The sequence below is a fragment of the Notamacropus eugenii genome, chromosome 7 (genome assembly GCF_028372415.1).
Source record: "Notamacropus eugenii isolate mMacEug1 chromosome 7, mMacEug1.pri_v2, whole genome shotgun sequence".
Taxonomy (NCBI): Eukaryota; Metazoa; Chordata; class Mammalia; order Diprotodontia; family Macropodidae; genus Notamacropus; species Notamacropus eugenii.
In genome coordinates this window covers 128427180-128452170 of record NC_092878.1, presented here as the reverse complement: position 1 = coordinate 128452170, position 24991 = coordinate 128427180, and the positions used below count along the sequence as shown (strand labels likewise).

Below are 24991 nucleotides of genomic sequence, written 5' to 3'. Positions count from 1 at the left end.
TCAGATCAGGAAGATATGAGTTCAAATTTGTCCTCAGACACTTACTAGCTATCTGTCTCTGTCCAAGTCACTTCACTTCCACTTGCCTCAGTTTCCTCATTTATAAAATGGGGATAATTATATTACCTACCGCCCAGGGTTCTTGGAAGGGTTGATTGAGATAAAATTTATAAAACTCTTAGCATCAGACCTGACACAGAGCAGGCACTATATAATATCACTATTATTATGATTATAATCAACACAGTGCTAAAACACAAAAATAATTTTAGTAACATAGAATTCACACATTTGGAAGCTGGAATGGATCTTAGCTGTCATGTAGTCCAGTGATTCCCAATGTTTTTTGCTCTACAAATACCTTTCAAAAACAAACAATAAATATGTTATGAACCACTAGAGTAACGTAACATACTACTTAGAATATAGGTATAGTTAGTATATACAAGTTGTCCCTTCCACATTGTGAGGGTTGGTAACTCAGCACCTCTGCAATCTTGAAATTCTATGTAGAAGTTTTTAGTTCACCTGTTGCACCAGAGAAGTATGAATTTTATCTTTTTCTTTTGTGGAGGGTTTACAGTACCTTATTGTAAAATGGGTTAAGTATTTGGTCATAGGTTATATGTAGGCCAATGTTAAGTAAATATAGTATTCATGTGGATAGAAACAGTGCCTTAAGAGTTAAAAATAATATTGGTTGAGTTTGGGAAGCCCTTGGTGCCCTAAAGTCTCCCTTTACCACAAATCTTCCCCTTATCCTGGACCATATAATTCCTTATACCCACCTTCATCCTGGGGAATGGAATTTCCTTGTGTCATTCATATTCCTCACCCTATGCCTTCATCTTGCAAGACTTACCCTAGATTTCCAACCCCCACAAGGAAACCCTAAAATCATCCTACATAAGTTTGACCCTTTTCCTGCATCATTGCCTTTGTTTAGCTCCTTGCTGCTTTTGCCTCGGTAAAGCTCTCAATGGCTACAGAGAAGATCTAAGTGAATTCATTCACATTTTGAACCAGCTCTCTCATATCTTTCTCTTCAACAGTAAACCTAAATTTTATGCATTTCTGAGCTTCTAAACTTTTTCAGTGTCATCTGCTGGCCTTTGTGTGTCATCCATGGCTTCCACAAAACTTCCCTCAAATTCCAATTTTTTAAAGCTGACTCATGATGTACTGAAAACATGATGGGGAAAGTTGTGATGTGGAAGGGATAACTGTATATCATATGTACTTAAGTTTTATATGTTATCTCCCATAGTAAAATTAAAGCTGAGGGCAAAGAATTCTCTCTCCACACACACACACACACACACACACACACACACACACACACACACACACACACACACACACACCATTTATGTCTAAATATAACTATATATATGTGTTTATACATATGTATCTGTATAAGTAGACATGTGTATGTATATATGTGTGAATACATACATATCCCACCTTCCCCCATGGTATTTAGCACAGTAATATTTGGTAAATCCTTAATGTGCATGTTGATTGATAGTATATACCTTTTTCATCTTTCTTTTCTCCCTGAAAACCAACAAAACAAAACAAAGGCCTGTGTTTGTCATTTAATCTTCTGTGTGACCCTTGGAGACAATACTTTTCTGCCAGGGTTCTGGTTTCCTTTTCGTATCAGAATGGGAGCACATCATCATTATTTAGCACCTCCTAATGACTTGAATGCACAGGAAGTTTCGTAAGTCTCAGTGAACTTTTAAGCTATTTTTAAAATTATGCTAAGAATTTTGGAACATCCTGTATTTGTCTTTCCATATATTTTGGTTCCTTTGTGTTTGCATTACAAAGATTTCCTTTATTCTTAGTCTTTTCATTGGGAATGCTTGAAAGTCTTCTCTTAATGATCCATGAGCCCCCCGCCCCCCCTCCCCCCCCCCCCCCCCCCCATGGTTTTGCAGGGGGTTTTTGATTTTGTCTTTTGCTGTATTGGAATATATTTCAAAATATTCTCTCCTTTATAGTAATTTCTGCATGTGATCTTGACTAAGGTTCCTTTCTGGTCTTCTGTTGCCTTGCATAATTTTTATTTTGATTTGAAAGGTCTAGTTTTTGGCTATAACATTCCTGAGTGATTTCAGCTTGGCGTTTATTTCAGGAAGAAATCAGTGGATTCTTTCTATTTTTACTTTGTGCCATTTCTAATCATCTGGACAATTATTGAAATATAGTGTTCAGGTTTTTAGTTTGGTCATGGTTTTCAGGGAGTCTAGTGATTCTTAAATCATTTTTCAAAATCTGGTTTCCTGGCCAGTTGTTTAGGATAACAGATAATTTGTTATTTTATATATTTGTGTATATAATTATCCAATTTATTTGTCCTTGGTTTCGCTAGTATTTAATTGTGTATAGTAGTTTTGATAATTCTTTTTACTTCTGATTATTGTAAGTTTATTATTTTGATAATTTGGTTTTTCTCTTTTAAAAATTTTAGGTTAACCAAAGGTTTTTTACTTTTGTTTGTTCTTTTTAAATTTTTTTTAAATTTTATTTACTTATTTTAAGTTTTCACCATTCATTTCCACAAAATTTTGAGTTCCAAATTTTCTCCTCATCTCTCCTCACCCTAAAATGCCTTGCATTCTGATTACCCCTTCCACCATTCTGCCCTCCCTTCTAACACCCCTCCCTTCCCTTATCCCCATCTTCTCTCTTGTCCTGTAGGGTAAGATAAATTTCTATACCCCATCATCTGTATTTCTTATTTCCCAGCTGTATGCAAAAACAATTCTCAACATTTGTTCCTAAAATTTTGAGTTCCAACTTCTCTTCCTCCCTCTCTCCCTACTCATCCCCACTGAGAAGCTATATGGGCTATATACATGTAGTTTTGCAAATGACTACCATAATAGTCATGTTGTGTAAGACTATATTGTCAAATCTGTAAGAATATAAGTCATTCTCCAATTGATAAATGGTCAGAATATATAAATAGGCAGTTTTCCAGTGAAGAAATCAAAACTATCTATAGTCATGTGAAAAAATGTGATAAATCACTATTGATTAGAGAAATGCAGATTAAAACCAACATCCAGGTATCATCTTATATTTATCATTGGCTAAAGTGATAGAAGGGGAAAGTGACAAATGTTGGAGGGGATGTGCAAAAATTGAGACACATTTCCTGCTGGTGGAACTGTGAACTGATCTGACCATTTTGGAGAGCAATCTGGAATTGTGCCCAAAGAGTTATAAAAGAACGACTTTGAATGACTAACTTGTTTTCATAAATACTCGAATGAACTGCCAAGAACATATGAAGGAGAATGCTATCTACCTCTAGAGAAAGAACTGTTAAATAGAAGCACGTATCACATGGTTTTACATATATGTATATTTATATGCATATACATACATATATATTATTTTGTCTAATGGCAGCTTCCTTTAGAGTGGGATGGGGAGGGAGGGAGAAAAAAAGTGCATAGTAGAAAAACCAAAAGAAAACTTAGAAGGAAGCATGGAAAAGCAGGGCAGTTTTGAAACTGATGTATAGTATTTTTTTTTAAACAGTGTGAAATGGAAATTCATGGTTTTATATTGAATCCTCTTCTTGTGCTATACACATGGAAATTTTCTTTTTTTTTTGTCTTTCTGTATTTAAGTTCAAATTAAGAACCCCTGCATTCTGATACATACTTTAAACAGGGCGTTTAAATTGTTCAGCTTCAGTAATGAATCATATTCTCAACCTCTCCCCTTCCTAGCAAAATCAAACAACTTCAAAAAATTGTTATGGATAAGTTTTTATTTTGCAGGAAGGTAGTCTGAGATCTCAGCGTGGGACTTTTGGCAGATATTTTGAAGGCACCATGACTTTTCTCTTTCAAGTTCATTTTCTGAAATGCATTTTTGTGAATTCTGGACAACACGGTAGGAGATATCCTTTATTGATCAGTATTTATGGAGTGGCTGCTAATGTCATCTGGGGGATATAAAGGAGATTAAGACACAATTCCCGTCATCGTGGAGCTTATATTCTAGAAGGGAAGGTTACATGAGAACAGACTGCATAGTACAAGGTATAATATGAAAGGAAAAAAATATATTACAATTTTACATGTGTACATTTAAAAAAAGATATAGATAAAATGGTGACCATATAAATTAAGTCATCTTTCCTCACCTTCAATTGCTTAGCCTGAGGAATTCCTTCCATAATTTGTATTCCACAGAAGCTCCTTTTAAATAAAATCTATTTCAAAAGTATTCCAATATTTAAAAATGAAATAAGTGTTCTGATACCATTCTAATCAATTCTTTACTGATCCAGCACTCTGTTTACTATTGATTTATCCAGTCATATTAGTGGCACAGTGAGCCAAACAATAATAAAGTTATGATTATAAAGCTATGATTGTAATGGTTGGGATAACAATGCAAAACTTCATCTAAGTGTTGTGAAGAACTTGGAATGTTCATAATGTACAAAAGTGAGACTACTGGGTTCTACATTCAGGTACATCTTTTCCTGAAGAGGTCTGCCATTGATCCAATAAAGAACCTGTATTTTCCTCTCTTGGAGTTTCTGTGAAAGAAATAAAAAATCCTAAATTTAATTACATTCAAAAACTTTATAAATATATGTCCCTACAATCAAATTACAGTCATAAGGGAGTTAGGTAAAGGGAAATGACAAAATTTTGAATGATATATGTACTTGAATGTGAGTGACATACGCATTCGATTAAAGTGATTGTTGATCCCTTTCCTTTTAAAAAAACAGATCTATGAACCTGTACAGTGGGCCATCCTGTGTGTGGCAGGGCCCCTGCTGCTACACCATGTTGGTTTGGGATTAAAATCCAGGCATTCCTGATTCCAAGTCCTAACCACTCTCTAACCACCATGTTCTATTGCTCAAAGCCATTGCAATAAATGTAATTGCCAAGGGAGAAGAGACATGACCCAGGGCCAGTTCACTGGCAGCAGCTACATTAAGGGGGGAAGGGGAAGAGGACCAATCAGTAAAAATGTCAAAATCTGCTGAAGTCAAGGAAGCTTAAAAAAAAAAAGACTACTGGATTTGACAATCAAGTGCTCACTAGTGACACCAGAGACTGCAGAAAGTGTAAGGGGTTGACAAGAATAAAATTGCCATGAGAACAGAGGAAGGGAGCAGGTGACTATTCAATTGAAATTTTAAAGATTCATGAACTTTTCTTTCCCCATTCATCTATAACATAATAAACTAAAATTCACCTTTTGTAGGATCATTTGTAGAATTGAAAGCTATTTCTGTAAGAAAAAAAACCCCAACAAATTAGTAGCTGTCAGAAATCCACTGAAGTACCACTCCTCCCTCCTTAGTCTGAACCCCAGTAATTTATTTCACAGTAATTTTATATTATCTTTGCAAAAATAAGTAGCTTACTAAGCAAATTATTTAATTATAAAGAATAATTGAGAGATTACAAGGGATGTTTGAACTTGTCTTGCTACTTCTTTCCCAAGCCTAAAAAAACTCAATTCTTTAACAGAATCTATTTGTACCTTTTAGAAGAGTGCTAATTACAAATGTTTCTTGCCTATCTATGAAAGTAGGTCCAACAGAATCTTTATTTAATGCCTTGCTTAATTTGTCAAGGTAGTTCAATTCACTGTATGTACGTGAAAGTAATAAAATCACATTTATGCCATTTAATTAATTTGTATTCTCATTAGTATATATGAATCTTCCTATCGCTTATTCTTAGTTTAAAAAAATCCTCTAAAGTGTGGCTACTGTAGGAGATTTTCTATTTCTTATTTTAAAAATATTTTGTCATCCCTTCATAAAGATAATTCAGTTATTCTTTTTAGTTATTTTACTTAAATTACATAATTACCAGAAGACAAGTTTTGAGGAGAAGCTAGTATCTATAGCTTCCACTTGGTTATGCTACCCTTCTTGTCTAAACTTGCCATCTAAGGCTGACTAGTTAAAAAAAAAAAAAAAAGACCACATCTTAATCATTGCTTCTCCTTCTCCCTCCACTGTGTTACGTACCTGGGAGTAGGCCGAGGCCAGAGTTGTCAAAATAGTTATTATGACAAGTGACAGGTAGAGACTTTGACCGTCCATCATATACCCAAGAATTTGGTGAATCCTTTGGTAAAGTTTCCTGTGAAGTCTGCTCTTTATACAGAGGTGACATACATTGTCTCTTTAGGGATGTAATTTCTGTCAGTTTAGGAGATTTTGGAGACTGGACACGAGTAAGTTCTTGGGCTTCCTTTTTAAGGGCTCTCTCCCTCCATTTTTTGACTTCTCTGACAAGATGAAAATTGTTGCTTAGGAAGAAAACAAAATGAGAAAGAACTTAACAGTGAATACTGAAATGAAATGTACCTACATTTACACATTAACTTCAGCTGCATTAATGCTTGTTACTTAAGAAAATTTTTATAGTCCAGAAAGTACAAATAATTCTCCTGACTAAACAGGCACAGGTTTCCCCTCCACCCCCCTTTGGAGATTTCTGTGACCAGCTCTTTTAAGTTGCACATCTCTGTAAGGTCATAGGGTATATAGCGCTAGAGTTGTACTCTCTTTAATTGCCATCCAATATATTTTCTTATTGTCTTTCCCAAGAGAGGTGAACCAAAAGGTAGCGACCTAGAAGAAAAATATTATATCATTGTGAGAGATGACATATCTCTCTACAGTACAGATTAAGGAATGGCAAGAAATTGTAGGGAATTCAAGCCGGGAAGCTGGCTGTTTTCTAGCTTGCCTGGAGTAGATTCATTTCGTTGTAAGTGTTATGTGGTGAATTCTCAGTAGTATTTGGAAATTATGTACCGCTAAGATATAAAAGCTCACCACGTAATCATACCTAAGTCACACTGCAGACAATTCTAGGGTACAGGGACAGATATAGTATGCTCTGCAAATGAGATTCACACACAGTGATGATATAGAATTGAAGTTTGTATTAAACAATTTAATTATTCTTTTGACGTATCTAATTGAAATTAGTAAAAAGCATATACTTAATCCTTTTATATTTATTTCAAAAAAATTTAAAGAATTAAAATTTAAAGAATGAACTATGCACAGAAATATAATTTCCTCCAAGTAAACCTTATTCCATGCATATTGCATGGAATTTTCTGAACCCTTGGAATTCTTGCTTGTTACATCAAAGACTAGAAAGGAAGAAAATGTTTTTGAATTTTAATAGAGTAACACCCCCCCCCCCCCCATTAAAGAAAGCCTAACTTCCTATTGCAAAAAGGAGAAAATCAGTGTCAGAGCAGCCACAAGCACTATTTTGTCTTTTTCCCCCCCAAAAAACAGAATCTTAGTTTAACCAAGTATTCCACCATTGTCTAAACATTCAGACCTGATTAAAAGGACATACACAGTGATGTTTAAAAAAATGAACATCATCAAAATAACTAGAACTTAAGCACCTAGTCTAAGTTTCCAGCCTGTTGCTACCAATGAACTATGCTAGATTAAGGTGTAGGCCCTATTACCTTAACAGCATCCACCCTCTCTCTCCTATGGTAATTAAAATATACTTTGTAAAAGAGTTATGTGGAAAAGATGATTACACTAAAGTAAGGACAATCACAGAAAAAGTAGAAAACAGACATGATTTTAATGTGGTTGCCTGACTTACCAAGGAGATACAAGAACATGAATCGCAAACAGTGGTGGGAAAAATAAATGTCCTTTATGGAATGCTGCACTTGGGAGTCTGCGAAAAGCTGAGGTGGGTCTGGAACACTTTGTAAATGTGTGACTATAGCTAGTCACTAGACTCTGGCTCCTAACCTGTCAGAATCTTAGTTTCTTCAATTAATAGCATCACCCTCAGGGGCGTTGGGAAGATTAAATAAGATACTAAGTGCTATGTAAATGTCAGCTATTATAAAATATTTCTGGCTGCAATAACATCTACGATCAGTTATTTAATGAGGACCAAGGGAAATCTAGCTTTCTGGCCAAATGCTATTGGTTCAAGTGTTCTGGCATCAGTGTGTTGAGCAGGAAAGCTATGGAGGTTGTCATCCTTGAAGATGTCCCTTCTTCCCGTCCCCAGTAGGTTTGCCAATAGCAGCTTTATATCCCCTTTCCTTGGTTTATAGATAAGTAGTGTAGTACCAGACGGCACTTTGAGAAATGCTGGACCACCTGGTGTCTTGAGATCCCTCCCAGTTTTAACACTGGATGGCTCTCTTATAAATTAAAGCATGTCAGCTTTGGGGTACTGAGGTTGGCTGAAAAGCGGCTGAATTCAAAATAGATGTTGCTACTCTCCTTCCTAAAGCAACAGCATTTGTAATATGCTTTCTAGATTTTACCCATCATTTGCAAAGAAACATTTCAAGTGCACCCAGACCTGATAAACATAATGCAGTAAATATATTCCCCATGAGCAGCTCTTACCTTGATAGCTGACTCTGATGGCTTGTCAGATATTCATTCTGTTGCTTTAACTTGCTAATCTCTCTCTCCAGCCTCACCCGATCCGCTTTTAAAATCAGTGCTTTTGTGCTCTGTATAATACCACTGCCGCCCCCACAGGTCAGTGGTGTGTGGGAAGCCTGGGCATGACCAGATGGCTCTACAACTGGTGAGGGAAGCAAATACATTTAAACCAGAAATCAGAGAGCCTTTGTATTGTGCAAAGGCACAATATGAAGAAAACACTCTGCTGGAGTTTGATATTCTACCAAGAAGTACCACATCAAATTGTGTCAGGACAAAAAGGCAAAAACCAGTGTACCTGCTCTCAAGGACCTCACTGTCTAGTAAAAATTGTGCACACAAGGTCTACATAGAATTCATTGGGAGTGATCTCAGAGGGAAGACACTGGCACTGAATAGGATTAGGTAAAGGTTTTTTGCAGGTGAGATTTTAGCTGAGATCTGAAGGAAGCCAGGAAGCAAAGATAAGAAGGGGGAGAGAGTTCCAGGCAATGGGAGACAGAGAGGGGAAAGCCCAGACTTGGGAGGTGGAGGGTGAGACCAGTGTCAGTGTATCGCAGAGTACACGGGGGAGTTAGAAGACAGGAAAGGAAGGAAAGGGGCAAGCTGGGACTTTGAAAGCCAAAAAGAGGAATACATATTTGATCTTGGAGACAAGAAGCTACTGGAGGTGATATGGTCAGATCTGCATTTTAGGAAGAACAAATTTTCAGCTGAGTGGAGGATGGAGTGGAGTGAAGAAACTGAAGCAGGGAAATCAAACAGCAAGCTATTGCTATGGGTTAGAGAGGAGGTGATGCGGACCTGAGGGTGGCTGTAGTGTGGCAGAGAAGGATTAGGGGATGGAGATTTCTGAATGGACAAAGCCCAGATCCTTTATAACCTACCTGCTGAATTCCACATTGTTGACTCCCTTCCCCTCCTGCATCCTTTCTCTAAGGTTTTTTTATGCTGTTTTCTCCTCATTTACCTCCTGCCTGTCTGACTATTCCTTCTCAGTCTCTTTGGCTGGCTCTCCATTCATGTGAATCCCCAAACTGAATATTCCCCAAAGTTCTGCCCTGGGGTCTTTTCTCCTTTTACTCTCCTGCTCATGGGAACCTCATGAGTTTCCATGAATTTAACTTATCTCTATGCAGCTGACTTTCAGAACCAGTTCCAGCCTTTTCCTTGAACACGACCATTTGTCTATTGGACATTTCAAGCTAGATATCCCAGAGATCTTAAAATCAACACATCTAAAATGGAAGTGAGTATCTTACTTCTCAAGCCCTCCTCTCTGCAGAACTTTCTTACTTCTGTGACCAGAAGGCATCACCATTCTTCTGGCCTCCCAAATTCATTCCTTGGGCATTACACTGGATACCTCACATATCTAATCAGTTCCTACATCTACCTAACCTCTTTTGTATCTGACCCATTGTCTACACCCACTTGAATCCTCCTTACTTCTTGCCTAGATTACTGTAATAGCCACCGGGGCAGCTACGGTGCAGTGGATAGAGCACCAGTGCAGGAGTCAGGAGGACCTGAGTTCAAATCTCACCTCAGACACTTGACACTCACTAGCTGTGTGACATTGGGCAAGTCAGTTAACCCCATTTGCCTCATCCTGGGTCATCTCCAGTCATCCTGATGAATATCTGGTCACTGGATTCAGATGGCTCTGGAGGAGAAGTGAGGCTGGTGACCTGCACAGCCCTCCCTCACTCAAAACAAAGTCAAGCGCAAGTCATGTCATCATTTTTCTGATGGCATGGTCTTCTTCCACAACGGAGGACAAACACACACACACCTGTAATAGTCTCAAGTCTCTCCCTATTCTAGATTCTAGGCCATGATATACAGCGCTGCTGAAGTCATTTTTCTGAAGCACAGATATGACCGTGTGACTCCGCTACTCAATCAACTCTAGTGGTTTCCTAATTAATGCCTTTAGGATAAAATACAGACTTCTCTGTTTAGCTTTTAAGCCCTATAGAATGTGTCTTTTTGGCCTCATTTGACATGACTCCTGCCCTCTTGCATGATGAGACACACCCTAACTAACTTGGCTTTCTCTGTCCCTCACATAAGATACTCACTCCTTCTCTTATGTCTCTTCCAGCCTAAAAGGCTGGAGTGAACTCTCTCCTTAGCTCTACCTTTCTCTTTCTGGAAGACGCAGCTGAGGCAACATATTCTGCATGAAGCCTTTTCTCTCCTCTTCAACTGCAAGTACCCTCTCTCCCAAAGTACCATGGATTGAACTACTCCGTTTGTGTGCATGATAACTTTAGACTTATGCTTTATGATTTTATATGTACCTGCTATCCCCCCAGTAGATGTGTGCTCAAAACAAGTAAGGATTGTTCTCGTTCTTTGGACTTTCTAAACCCCTAGGGCCAGCACACAACAGGGGCTTAACAAATACCTGATTGCTCAAATGTGTCTTAATTTCATAAGTCTCTTATTAAACAGGCAGTAAGGCTATGATAAACTAAGGGAAACTACATCAGTTCAAATAAAGATGACAACCGAATGGTATAGATTACCTTATTAATAGTTATTGACCAACGAGGGAAATTAAATCAGCGTGTTTTTAAGCTCTAAGACTTTTTTAGACTATGGTAGCCTCCTGAAGCTGATATAAAAATGTGACCACATGGAGGATATAAACACAAAAGAGGAAGGGAATGAAACATTTCCATTCCGTACTTACTTGAGATGTCATTACACTGCTCAGCTCTTCTAAGATTTTCCTTCAGCTGCCTTATAATTTCTTCCTGATGCTCTATTATGGCAGTTTTAGAAGCAATTCTAATAAAGAATCATAAAGGAAAGCAAATAATGATTAACAACACCAGTCCAACAAATTGGCAGTAAGTAACAGCAGGGAAAGAATAAGTATGAGGTAGTAACCCTGCACTGATGACCTGAGAGCTCTCAAAAAACCCCAAACAAAACCCAAAATACTCAATCATAGTTTTGTACTTTTAACATTATGCCACAAACTCTTTTGATATGCTTCTTGCTATGGCCCTCTACTTGTTCTTTTTTTCTCCTCAGCCAAAAGGGGTATTGTGGTTTAGTGGAGACAGAGTTGACCTTAGAGCCAAGAAGACTTGGGTGTAAGTCTTCTGATGACATTAGTGGCTGGGTGACCTTAGCCAAGTCATTTGTGTTCTAGACAACTCATTGAGACTACTGGTTGCAGGAGGGGGTTGCGCTGGTAGGGAAAGTTCCTCACTCCAGGCAAGTTCCCCACTCCAATGAAGTCACAAGTATAGCTTTTCCTTATGCCCTTTTCAGCCCAAATTCTAGGAAGTACTGTCTGAACTTGTATGCTCTACTTTTTCTCTACTCACTTAAATCAAAAATTCAAAATGCCTTCATTTTTAATGAGTAGTACCAGTGCCAGAATATACAGAATGATACACTTCATGTAATGAAAAGGAAAAAGGCACGAGGAGTAACATCTAACTGGCATTAAGGCACATCTTTTTCTAGTCCTCTATATCACCTTACCTAAATGGTATGTCCCCAAAGTGATGGTGTGGGCTCTTTTCTCTCCTCTTTACACCCTCCTTAGGCTACAATGGATTCAATTATCTTCCCTATGAAGATGACTCCCATGTCCAGAAACCCCGTCCTTCTCTATTTCCTGAGATCCAATCCCTCATCACCAACTGCCTCCTGGACATTTTTGGACTGGATGTCCCACTCAGACAGGTCTAAAAGAAAATGCATTATCTTTCCTTCAAAGTCCAACCATCTTCCAAGTGTCCTTTTTACTTTTCAGAGCAGGACTGTCCATATCATCTTCACCTTCTATCTCTCATCAGCTGACATATCTCGCCATTTCTACTTCCAGAACTTCTAGAACACTTTCCTCTTCCTGATGTCAATTGAGTTGCTTCAGGCACATTGAACTCTTTGTGACCCCATTTGGGGTTTTCATGGCATAGATAGCCGAGTGGTTTGCCATTTCCTTCTCTAGCTCATTTTATAGATGAAGAAATGGAGACAAACAGGGTGAAGTGACTTGCCCAGGGTCACATGGCTAGTAAGTGTCTGAGGCCAGATTTGAACTCAGGAGATGAGTCTTCCTGACTCCAGTCCCAGCACTCTATCCATTAGGCCACCAAGCTCCCCTATCCTGACCTAAAGTACTGCAGCAGCCTCCTAGGTGATCTGACTCAAGTTCCTTCTCACTCCGATTCATCTTTCCCACACTATTTCCCAATGTTTGTGTCTGACTGTGTCACTCACCAAACACCAGCAGTTCCCTAGCACTAGATATCTACATGGCATTCCCAGTTCCTCACACCCTGGCTCTGACTTACCTTTCCAGTCTTATTTCATATCACTTCCATTCGGGCACTCTACAGCCCAGACTTGGGAGCACTCCATCTCCAGTCTAGGTGCTTTTGCAATGGTTACCCCTATGCCCAAAATACATTTCCTTATCATTTCTGCCTCTTAGAATCCCTAGTTTCCTACAAGGCTCAGTAAACCTCTTAGCAGCTAGTTCTCCTCTGACCCCCACCATTACCTTCTATCCATTTTGTATATAGATAAATAAATACAGGTTTATTTTCTCAGATAGCATTTAAGCTTCTTGAGTGCTGGGATTATTTCACTTTTACTTTTATATCAATCACCTAATACAGTGCCTGGAATATAGCAAGTATTGAATAAATGTTTTGATCGATATTTTGGAAAATTAACTAGGTTTAACTTGGATGATTGGGCTAAAATACCCCTTGAGAGATAGAGTTGATCTTTAAAAATAAAGGGACACACAACAATCACGATAAAATTCCATTGAAAGGGAAGAACCTAAGGTGGCAGCATAAATATCTAGGCTATATATAATAACATGGCACTGGAACCTTCTAAAGAACATAAAAAATACCAGGAGTGATAAGGACACAAGACTATCCCCAAAAATAAGAAGGCAGATTCCAACTGTGACTCGGTCTAAGGTGAATATGTATTCTGACTAAAACCAGAATGAGTCACTGCTCACAGAACAGAAGTAGCAATTCATAAATTGCTATCTATCATCTATTAGCAAAGCAAACAAGGTCATTGTCATCAGCCTTTATTATAATAGGATATGAAAATATGTGAGTGATTCCTGATGTGATTGCAAAATGGGTGAAAGTCATCAGTAAAATTTTTTAGATATTATGAACATAGAAGGAAAGCTTCTAACTTAAATGAATTAGATTTTACTAACAGAAAATAAAGAGTAAGTTTGATGAAATTGTTATCTGTTCTTTCTGGCTACGAGCATTAACTGTTTTTTTTAAGCTGGGACAAATAATAAAGAATTTAAAGGCTAGCTAGGTAGGTACCCTCAATTGGGCTCCAAAACCAGCAGAAAGTCATCATCATATAATATTTGTTAAGTAGCCACATGTAAAGTCATAGAATTTTATGGTGGCAAGGGACATAGTCCAATGTCCTTATTTTCACATGTGAAGAAAGTGAGGTTAGAGAAGCCATGTGATTTATTTAAGGTCATACAAGTGGGTAGACAGTAGAGAGTCACTTGACTATAATGCTCCTTCCATTAGACTACATTGTGTAACATACAAACAAAAAAATGATATATACTCCAGGAAGAGTATGCACAAATCAGTCTTAAAAGACGGCATTATTACTGTGCCTCTGCGGCTTATGTTATTCCACAAAAGACAATCATGATACAAGTACACATGGAAGAAAGAAAAAGTATAAAGGATTTAAAAAAAGCTTTACAACCTAAACCTTGAAGATGAATATGCACTTGTGTAGGTAATGATATAGAGCTGGGCAAGTAGGTGGCACCATCAGTAGAGTGCTGGGCTTAGAGTTGGGAAGACTCATCTTCCTGAGTTAGGTCTGGCTTCAGACACTTACTAGCTATGTGACTGTGGGCAAGTTACTTAACCCTGTCTGCCTCAGGTTCTTATGTATAAAATGAGCTGGAGCAGGAAATGGTAAACCACTCTAGTATCTCTGCCAAATGACACAACTGAAAAAAATCACAAAATAGCAACAATAAAGATACATAATTTCAGATGTAAAAATGAGGATCATCTCTAGCTTTCCTATGTAATGTAAAGCAGGTCATAAGCAACATTACTTATATTGGCTTGATCCAATTAGGATTCAAATTTGTCTTTAAATAATTAAGGCGAAGAGCATCATTTATAAGTCACAAATCCAACAACATATCTTTAAGAAAGAGGTGTGATCTTTGCCATGAATTATTTTCTCCTACAACCAATGAAAAGTATATAATGGCTACTCTTTGTTTAACCAGTTATGCCAGGTAAATCCTTGAGTCTAAATATTTACATTACAGGCTCTGAGAAAAAACCAAAAACATACTCTTTTTCAAACTTCTTGGACTCATTCATTTTTTCCATGTTCAACTTCACCAATTTCATCTTGAGATCATCAGTTTCTTTGCTAGACGCAGTTGGAACATCCTTTTAGGAAATTTAAGGGGGAATAAAAATCAAGAATCAAATTTGAGGAGTAGCTAGAATTTCAACACCACTGAATAACAGGTATTTTTATTTTTTAATTAAAAATTATCTATTTTATTGTGAACTTAATAAAACAAGCATTTGTCTAACAAAGTGGGATATGAAAATTGATGTTTGTACCTGAAATTGCAGATCCATCATGTACAACTTGCTGTTCTTTTTAAATATACAACAAAATTATCATGTGATGTTTCCCCCTCCCCCACCCCACTTCAAATCTGAGATGGCTACTGGACACAAATCTGTACGTGTGTGTATACTTAGACACAGATAGATATTGCATATATACACATACACACACGTATACACATGCACACACACATAACATATGTCGGTTCTTTTTCTAGATTCAATAGCATCTTCCTTCCCAGGATCTTTGCAGTTAATCTGGATATTTATAACAGAATGACCTGGTTACTCAACATCATTCTTAAAACAACACTTCTGTTACTATATAGAGCGTTCTCTTGGCTCTGCTCATTTTGCCCTTCATTATTTAGTGGTAGTGTCTCCATGCTTTTTTCTACAGTCAGTGAGCTCATTGTTTCTTATAGCACAGTCATCTTCCATCATGAATATATACCACAATTTCAGGGGTGGGGAATCTGGGGCCTCAAGGGCATATGTGGCCCTCTAGGTCCTCAAATGCAGCCCTTTGACTGAATCCAAACTTCACAAAACAATTCCCCTTAACAAAAGGATTTGTTCTATAAAACTTGGACTCAGTCAAAAGGCCACATTTGAGGCCATACAGCCTCAAGGATGCAGGTTCCCCACCCCTGGTATAGGCAGCGTAATAGCTCTTTTGGCATAATTCTCTCCAAAATGGTTGGATCAGCTCACAGATTCACCAAGAATGAATTAAAGTCCCAATTTTTGCAATCTCCTCCAATATTTGTCACTTACCCCTTCACTCATTTTAGCCAACTAGGTAAGTGTAAAATGGTATCTCTCAAGGTAGTTTTAATTTGCATTTCTCTAATCAATAATGATCGAGAGCATTTTTTTCATCTGACTACAAATTGTTTTTATTTCTGCATCGGAAAAATGACTATTCATATCTTTTGACCATTTATCAATTGAGGAATGACTCACATTTTTATGTATTTGACAAAGTTCTTTATATATATTTCAGATATGAGGCCTTTATTTGAGGGACTGTCTATGAAATCCCCCCCCCCCCTTTTCTGCTTTCCTTCTAATCTGGACTACATTTGTTTTATTTATACAAAACTTTTTAAATCTGTTGTAATCAAAATTATCCACTTTACATCTCACAACATTCTCTATCTCTTGTTCATAAATTGTTCATCTATCCTGCCGGACTGCTTCCAGCTTTAACAATTTTTACTAAACAGTGAATTCTTATCCCAAAAACTTAAGTCTTTACACTTGTCAAACACTGGGTTGGTATGGTCATTTCTTGCTGTAGATTGTTATGTCTACTCTGTTCCACTGATCTACCTTTCTACTGGCCAGTGCCAGATAGTTTTGATAATTACTGCCTTATAATAAGAGTTCAAGACAGGTTTGCACAACTTGCAGCCCTTGGGCCATTTGCAGCTAGCCAAAGGATGTCAGATTGCCTTCAAAAAGGTTTTTGAAGTTTCCAGTTTTTTATGGTGTTGTTCACATAGATCCTGGGCTTGTTTTGATAGGTGTTTTCCTAGGTATTTTATACTGTCTAGAGTTATTTTAAATGGAGTATCTCTAGCTATCGCTTCCTGCAGGATCTTGTTGGTGACATATAGGAATGCTGATGATTTCTGAGGATTTACCTTATATCCTGCTACTCTACCAAAATTATTAATTATTTCAATGAACTTTTTAGTTGAGTCTATAATAGGTATTTTTTAAAAAAAGAACACTCCATTAAGATGCACATGGAAGGGGAAACAATAGTTATTCTTGGAACTAGTAATAATATCAATATTTAATAGGTATTATACTTTTTTTCCAGATGAAAATATAATTGGAGATGGGAAAGGGTTGGGAAGAGGAACACATTGGGAAAGGTTAGGAGAGAAAGAATGGGGAAATTTAACTCATTTAAATGGAATGCCCAAGGAGAAATCTATACAACAAGAAGGAGGCAGTGGAGGGGATGGGACCAGGTGACACTGGACTCTCTCTTCTGAACTGGTCGAAGAAAGGAAGAATACACACACCCACATGCACACACACACACATCCCTCATCCTACAGGGAAATAAGAGGAAAAATGGTTAAGAAAAATTCCCAGTAGGTGGGGGTGGTAGGAAAAGGAGAATTTCCAAGTGAAAATAAAACTGATTTTTTTTCAGGCTGCATTGTTTCTGGCATTTCATGGAAGAGGAAATTTTAAAAATGGATCACACATCCTCTCCAAAGTTGACTGTACAACAACTGCAGAAAGACTTCTCTAGGAGCTCACCTGACAATTTTGTACCGCTGGTTGTTGACTCAGAAGATGTTTGTTACTCACAACTTTAACCATTTCAAGGTTTTTCTGTATCTGATCAATTTCCTCTTGTTTATGTTTGTTTTCTTTGTCTTCATGAAATGCAGTTTCTTGAATTTCCTATCAACACGAATCCACGTTAAAATGATACTTGAGAGGTATTAGGTAAAGGGAGAAACAAAATAAAGTTATTTAAACTTAAACAAAGCTGACAATATGTTCCACTTGGTAAATATTTTTAAATAACTTTTACAACTAGGCATCAGCTGGAGCCAAAAAGTTGAGGAAAGAGGCCAAATTTAATCTCTTATCTGGATGCATTCCACATGCATGTTCATTTCTCTTGTAATAAACCCAGTTTTACCTAAGTTTTGTGAAGTTATAACTGCCGGTTGATAATATACCCATATATGTATATATACACATATATAAGTATTTTTGTTTTAAAGAAATCATGTAGGAATGTAACTGTAAAAGAAAGGTTGCAGGTTAAGTGTAAAAGTGAGGTAAAACCGTGATTTTCTTTTTTATACCTTTGTGGTCTGTCTTGTGTGCCTCAGTTTAAGATGATGCCTCTTATTTTCTCCTACAGTAAGAGCATCCAGGTCGTCCAGTGGTAGAAGGGTAGTCTTTCCAGTTTGGAACATCTTTGCCATTTCGTCATTCTGGTCCTTCATTTGTCTCAGTTCAAGTTCCCATTCTTTACGTACAGCAAGGCTTCTGTCCTCAAACTCAGTTGATTCATTCATAATAGCCTATCCAGCCCAATGAAACTAATGTTTATCAAATGTATTGTTAAGTGTATATTATTAAAAGTGCAAGACACTTTTCTTGAAATGACAGGGATACAAATTGATTGAGCATTACAAGTGGCCAAATACACAGGTCACTTCTGTTGCTGTGAAAGGCAACACAATGCCACCATGAGTACATATGTATGGTTCAAGAGGGCTAGAGAGAACTGATTAGTGTATCCAGGGATAATGACAAGCTAAGACATAAGTGAAGTAGAATATTGTAGTGTAGCCTGTACACGTGTTTGGACAAGAAGCACTAATTAAACTTAGTTTCTAATCCTCTCAAGCCAAGAACCAAACCCCGGATGGTGGTGATCCTGTCAAAGCAGACCAACTCTTTGGGACCTGGGCCTCAGCAGCAAGCTGGGCCTTCTTTCTCACTTTCCTGTATGCCCGAGTTCACAACAATGAGCTCTGGGGGTACTGGAACAGGGAGGTGGCTTGGGGAGGCATGGTACAGTGAGAAGAACACTGGATATAGAATAAGAGCATCTGGGCTTGATTCTTGGTTTTGTCACCTTTGTGACTTTAGGCAATTAACCTTCCTCTTGTAAAATGAAGATAGCAAGGCAATCCATCTCATGCTGCTTCCAGCTTTAGATCTATGAGCTAATGGTCCCACGAGCTTCAGGTACCACAACAAAGTGGAGAAGGAACAGTAAAAGGGAATGACACTTATCCTCAATATTTTGCTTAGATGGAATTTGTTCCCTTCTTTTAAAGACCATTAATTGTGATTGTAAATGTTATACACAAAGTGACTATCTTTACTATATTACGTAGAAGCATTTGTTGCATAAAGTAAATTTTTCATTAATTATAAAGAAAAAAAATGGGGAAAAAATCACACTCACCTTTATTTTATTATGATACGAGTTATTTACATGAACAATTCTGTCATTCTCATCCTGTATTATTTTAAGGTTTTCCATATCAAGATGTGTGCTTAAGCACATTTCCAGGGACAAGATAATTTCTTTCTTAGCACTTAGCAATTTTTGGAATTCTGTGACCATGTTGTTGATGTCATTTTGAGTCTCTGAAACATCCTTGAGAATTTGCTGTGGAGAACAGTATTAATTTCCTGAGTTCTAGGAAGACTTTATGAAACCATGCCATCAAATTTCATCACTGTTCTAAATGATAAAAATGGAGGCCAATACCAAACTCAAATCCCTCAGAGAGCTTAATATTTTAAGGTAAATTAAGAGTGTAATTCGAATGCGGAGAACTTAATCTAGCAATTTATAGTACATACTTTGGCAGGGAACATGAGCTACAGTAAAGTTGCTTCTCCCCAAACTCTAGTTGTCTGATTTAAAATCTGCCAGAAATGTGCCATTATATTATATTACGTTATGTTATGTTATATTATATAACAAACTGTAGAGGTGATGAGGCAGATTGGGGAGTGGATAATGAAATGGTATGAAAACGAATTGGGTTGAATCTTCATTCCTACTGAATGTGAGAGTGACTTACTTGTAAAATGAGCAAGAGGCTCTCCAGGGTCCTTTCTAATTCTAAATCCCAGCCCATATTTCATCAACAGGATGACAAACCTTATGTTTACTTATCCTCAGTGTTACTCAGTGGCAATACTAGCTCTATGAGGCTCCTCAAAGCTGGAAAATGGCTATTTCTGTGCAAACATACAGTAGATGGGTTCAAGGGGCAGGCATTATGTCTTACATAGTTAAAGGTTCTCATGGAAATGGAAACTTAAGGACATATAAAAATAGTTTACCCTATTGTATTTGCATATATTCTCACCTTTGGCTAACTCTTATGATGATAGTGGTGCAATGCAAATAAATCTCAATTTGGAATCAGTGGGTCTGCTACTTACTTACTACTTGTATGACCTTGGGCATTTAACCCCTGCAGGCCTTATGTATAGGGTTGGATGTGGTTTTTCCTAAGGTCCCTTCCAATTTAGACTCTATGATCTTATGATTAATATTTTTGACTTCTACATATCTTAAAGGCTTTAACACTTCTAAAAGGAAGTGGAATATGGAAATTTTTTACTTTAACTCAAACTGGATTATTATAAACTCAACTATCAATACTCTTCTGGGCCTAGCTTTTTGTCTAACCCACGTAGAGGTTGTGAGGTTTGCTGAGAAGTAGGGCTACTTGCTCATTGCTAGGACAGTGTCAAAGAGATGCAAAACTCCTCAGCTTTGGATAAATTAGGCCTTGGAAAATATTCTTAAGAGTTGATCTTCTTTAGTATAAACATCTTCATGAAAGAGGTATTTGGTCACTGTGTACGTGGGGAACTCTGAAATGAGGCTGTCCATTGCTCTCAATACTAGGGCTTAACAAGATATAGCTCTAAAAATCTTTCGCTTCCTTTTTGTTAAATAAACGCAGTACTATTTTTTATGAATACATAAAGCATTTAAAAAAATCCTCCTTCCAAATCATACCTCGATATGCAGATCCATCTTTTGGCTCAATTTTCTATAGTCACTTAATTCCTGAGATCCTGTCTCAGAGTGTTGTTGAAGATGCTGCATTTTAATAAACAAATCATTCTGCCTTTCTACCTCCTCAATTAGGTCCATTTCAGATCTGTAGATGGTATTATGATGTTCTCTTCTTATATCGATAACACGCTTTAACACGCCCTAGCAGGAAGAAAAGGAGACAGATTAGGAAACTGACTAAGATAAGATGCAAAGGTACTTATGCATTCCTTCAGAATGTGAACTTGGCGCACACAAGATACGAGAGCAGACGGAATACATTCTTTTTTCTAATTAGAAGAGTTCTACAACCATGGAAGGATGTAAATCCAAGGCACAAATACTAAAATCACACACAGAGTACAATTTGGTGTAACCCTATTCCTGCTTTGGTGGCAGATGACTATGTGGAAGAAGTCATGTGGGACGGCAGCACCAAGATGGTGGAGATAAGGGAGTCACTGGCCTGAACTCTCTGCAAAACCCCTCCGAACACCTTTAAATAATGCCATAAACAACTCCTGGAGGGGCAGAACCTACAAAAGGATGAGGTGAAACAATTTTCCAGACAAAGATAACTTAGAAGGTCAGCAGGAAAGGTCTGTCACACCTGAGTGAGAGTGGAGCACAGTCCAACACAAATGGGGCCGGCCTTGGGAGTGGCTGAATGAGCCACAACAGTGGTAGCAGTTGCTTCTGGAGCTTTCAGCCCACAGACAGGAAGGGGGTTGAAAAACTGATCAGAAGGAGATAACAGGATCTCTTTGCTAGAACTGAGGGCAGGACTCTGTTGTCTAGCCCATACTCAGGTACGAGCTGCAGTCCTTGTTGGCAATCCCAGGGTGAGGAGGACCAGCTCCAGAACCTGGAGCAGCAATGGAGCAGGGACCCTTGTCACAGTTCCAGGGCAGAAAAGAGTGTTGCTCACAGACCACAACACAGGCCAGGAGAGGAGCAAACGCACCTCTCCCTTGATCCTACCACCTTGGAAGGGCTGAAAACTTAGTCCCTAGAACTCTCTCTGAAAACAGCTGAACATAGTCCCTGGAGCTTGGGACAGTACACCCTCCACCCTAAAAGCAGAGGCCCACTTTAACAAAGAGTCAAAAGTCAAGAAACAGGAAAAAACAAGAAACAACATAAAAAAATTATGACCACAGAAAGTTACTCTGATGACAAGGAAGACCAAAACACAAACTCAGAAGACAACAAAGCCTCCAAGAAAAATATGAATTGGTCTCAGGTCATGAAAGGGCTAAAAAAGATTTTGAAAATCAAGTAAGAATAAAAGGAAAAAAATCTTTAAAAAAAAAAATCAAAAGAGGTAGAGGAAAAATAGGGAAGAGAAATGAGAGTGATGTGAGGAAATCAAAGATCCCATGGAAGCATGTACCTCCAGCTTTTTCAGAATGCATGTGCTACTTGAGTGGAGATCGTTATTACACCTCCTGTTCCTAGCTAGAAGTTTTGCAACAGCTTTAGTTTTCTGAGGAGTATGAGAAAGGCATGCTTGAACTTTGACCTGGAGTTGATTTTGGCTTTCAAATGCCCTTTTCAAGTCATGACAAAGTCTGTTCAAGAGCCCACAGCAATTTTCCATCATTGTGTATTTCTTCAAAAGTTCCTAAAGAAAATTAGAATCACTTCATTAAGACATGAGTTTATTTCAATCAAATACTTTAAAAAGTTTTATAAAACAGCAGTTTTAATTCTTTCTGCAGGAGAAAAGTTATTAAAAACCATTCCTATTTTGAATGAACAAAATTATGGAAAAGTGCAAAAAAAGGTAGGTGCAAATAAATATAAAGTTAATAGGTACATCTCTGATGGCCAGAATTTTAATGCTGCTTAACGTATCTCCAGCACAGAAAAAAAAAATTAAATTAATAACTTGTCCTTCTATTCTCTAAAATAATTCATCTTCTGACTTGGTTGTTAAACCAAGTATCTTGTTGGTAGCAGATGTAAGACTAATGAAATATGCAACATATGAAAACTCTAGCAAAAGCATAGATTTGAACATTTCATACTAATCACTAAACTATACCAAAAGACTGAGTGACTAATGAAATGTCCAACATTTTTCTACACTTTCATTGGCTCAAAAATAGCTTAAAAGTAAATGGCAGAATTCATTAACGCATGCGTGGATTATCTCTTAGACCACAGGTATCAAACTTGCAGCCCCTGAAGCCTAAATCAGATGAAAATAACTGGAAAATATTTAACAAAATAAATAAAAATACAATACAGCAAAGACGGGCAGCTAAACGGCACAGTGGATAGAGTGCCAGGCCTGGGCTCAGGAAGATTCAACTCCCTCAGTAAGTGGCCTCAGACACTGTCTAGCTGTGTGACCCTGGGCAAGTCTCTCTGTTTGCCCCCGTTTCCTCATCTGTGAAATGAGCTGGAGAAGGAAATGGCTAAGAACTCCAGCATCTTTGCCAAGAAAACCCCAAAATGGGGTCAAAGAGAGTTGGACACGACTGGAAAACTACTATCCAAGAACAACACGGTGTAGGGGAGGTTAATTTGTGGTTTTCTAAGACAACATGTGATCACAGGGATCTATTTCTATTTGAATTTGATACCACTGTATCAGACCATATTTTAAGTTTTTGTAGCTACCCCTTCAGAGAAAAACTAGTCACTCAGGAGGAAAATACTGTCTTAGTAGTTTAAATTGCTATCACATACGTTTATCTTTAAGTACTTTTCTTTAAGACTTTCAATAGGATGCTGTTTGATGTCCTCTTTTGTTTTTTCTTCATTGTTTACCAGCTCTTTTGGCTTCGGTTGGTCCTGTGGGGGAAATTTCAGGAATGAATCATAAAATCTATGCATCAGTATTTGAATACCTCTTCCTAGGAACTGAATCTGGCCCCCGTAAACTATTATCTTTTAGAACAGCTGGTTTTGGAGTTATACCAAAAAAAAAAAAAAATTAAACCAGATTGTTCCCAATTATTCCTGATTTCTGTCAATAGCTGAAGCTCTTGGGAAATAATTAGTAGAAATCCATGCACTTGCATGTAGTTAACTGGCATGATTTTATGTCTATAAATATTTCTTGGTATAGGTGTAGACAGCTATAAATAATTATCTATCAGGCACTGGGCAAAGCACTTTATAAATATCTCATTTGATGGATGAGATACACAAGAGGATAGATCACTTTCAGTTTGAAGAGGTCAGGAAAGACTTTCTGGAGGAATAGAGTGGCATCTGATCTGGGCAGACCAAAGGAAGAGAAACATTTAAATAGAGAAAGAGGAGAGAGGGAAGAGAAGGAAATTAGAAAATGGCTGGTAGTCCAGTTGGGTTGGAATGTATAGTGTATAAATAGGAGTGGTAGAAATCAAATCTTGAAAAATAAGCTGCAGTCTAATCATGGAAGACCTTAAAAATCCAGAATGAGGCTTTTGTATTTAATCCCAAGGCAGTAAGTAGGAAACCACGTGGTGACTGATATGATCAGATTTATAAACTAGAAAGACCAATGCTGCTGCTCTGTGAAATATTGTGGACATTTCTACGTGGATTGGGATATATCCTCCCTGGAGGATTTATGAGAGGTTATGTCCAAGAATCAGAAAGGATGGGAAGGCATGGACTGTGACTTGCCCCGCTCATGTATTCACAGACGTATCTGCTCCTTTGGAGGGAGTGTTGACCTTGATCTATTTGCAGAGAAACTCAAGTACTGAAGGAAAAGATGGATAAAAGAGTGGAAGGAATATTAGTTAGAGAGACCGGTTGGGGAATATTTCAATTTTTCATGTGAGAAGTGACAAAGGCCAAGTCAGGGGTGGAGGAGGTCCTGTAAAATGTAGGAAGGAAGAAGTATAAGATATTGTGGAGATAGAAATTGACAGGACTTGGCTACTGAAGTGAGGGTGACAGATGTGGCAGATTTAAAGATGACTCTGAATGTTCAAAGCTGGGTACTTAGGAAGATGTGAGAAGCAGGGGAGTACGGAACTAGGGCAGGATTGGAGTTCTAAGTCTAAGAAATGCTGTGTTTGAAGTGCCAAGCGAACCCTAAGGTAGACTGGTCCAACAGGCACCTTGAAATCCAGGCCTACCATTCAGGAGAAATTTGGGAGTTGGAGATACGGATTCAGGAATGTAAAAGCTGAACTCATGGAAGTGAATAAATCACTAAGGAAATGAGCAGGAGACAAGAGATGAGAGCCTAGAATAAGTTTTGGGAGAGAGACGTAAGGGGTAGGAGGAGGGAGAAAGCCTAATGAAAGAAACAGGAATATCCAGAAAGGTGGGAGAACCATG

General features: G+C 37.8%; 1 protein-coding gene across 4 annotated transcripts in view; it reads right to left on the bottom strand.

Annotated features, from left to right (window-relative positions):
- Nucleotides 1-3775: 3775 nt before the first annotated feature.
- Nucleotides 3776-24991, bottom strand: part of CENPE (centromere protein E) — a 92344-nt gene continuing 71128 nt past the window's right edge. For all 4 annotated transcript variants that reach the window (XM_072624460.1, XM_072624459.1, XM_072624461.1 and 1 more), the window contains 12 exons: nucleotides 23399-23503; nucleotides 22095-22325; nucleotides 20663-20863; nucleotides 19082-19288; nucleotides 17964-18185; nucleotides 17404-17550; nucleotides 14831-14931; nucleotides 11169-11266; nucleotides 8426-8609; nucleotides 6035-6318; nucleotides 5248-5283; nucleotides 3776-4573 (listed from right to left, as the gene is read on the bottom strand). In XM_072624460.1, coding sequence (XP_072480561.1) covers nucleotides 4485-4573; nucleotides 5248-5283; nucleotides 6035-6318; nucleotides 8426-8609; nucleotides 11169-11266; nucleotides 14831-14931; nucleotides 17404-17550; nucleotides 17964-18185; nucleotides 19082-19288; nucleotides 20663-20863; nucleotides 22095-22325; nucleotides 23399-23503 — 1905 coding nt within the window. In that variant the 3' untranslated portion in view covers nucleotides 3776-4484. The remainder of the gene's footprint in view (nucleotides 4574-5247; nucleotides 5284-6034; nucleotides 6319-8425; nucleotides 8610-11168; nucleotides 11267-14830; nucleotides 14932-17403; nucleotides 17551-17963; nucleotides 18186-19081; nucleotides 19289-20662; nucleotides 20864-22094; nucleotides 22326-23398; nucleotides 23504-24991) is intronic.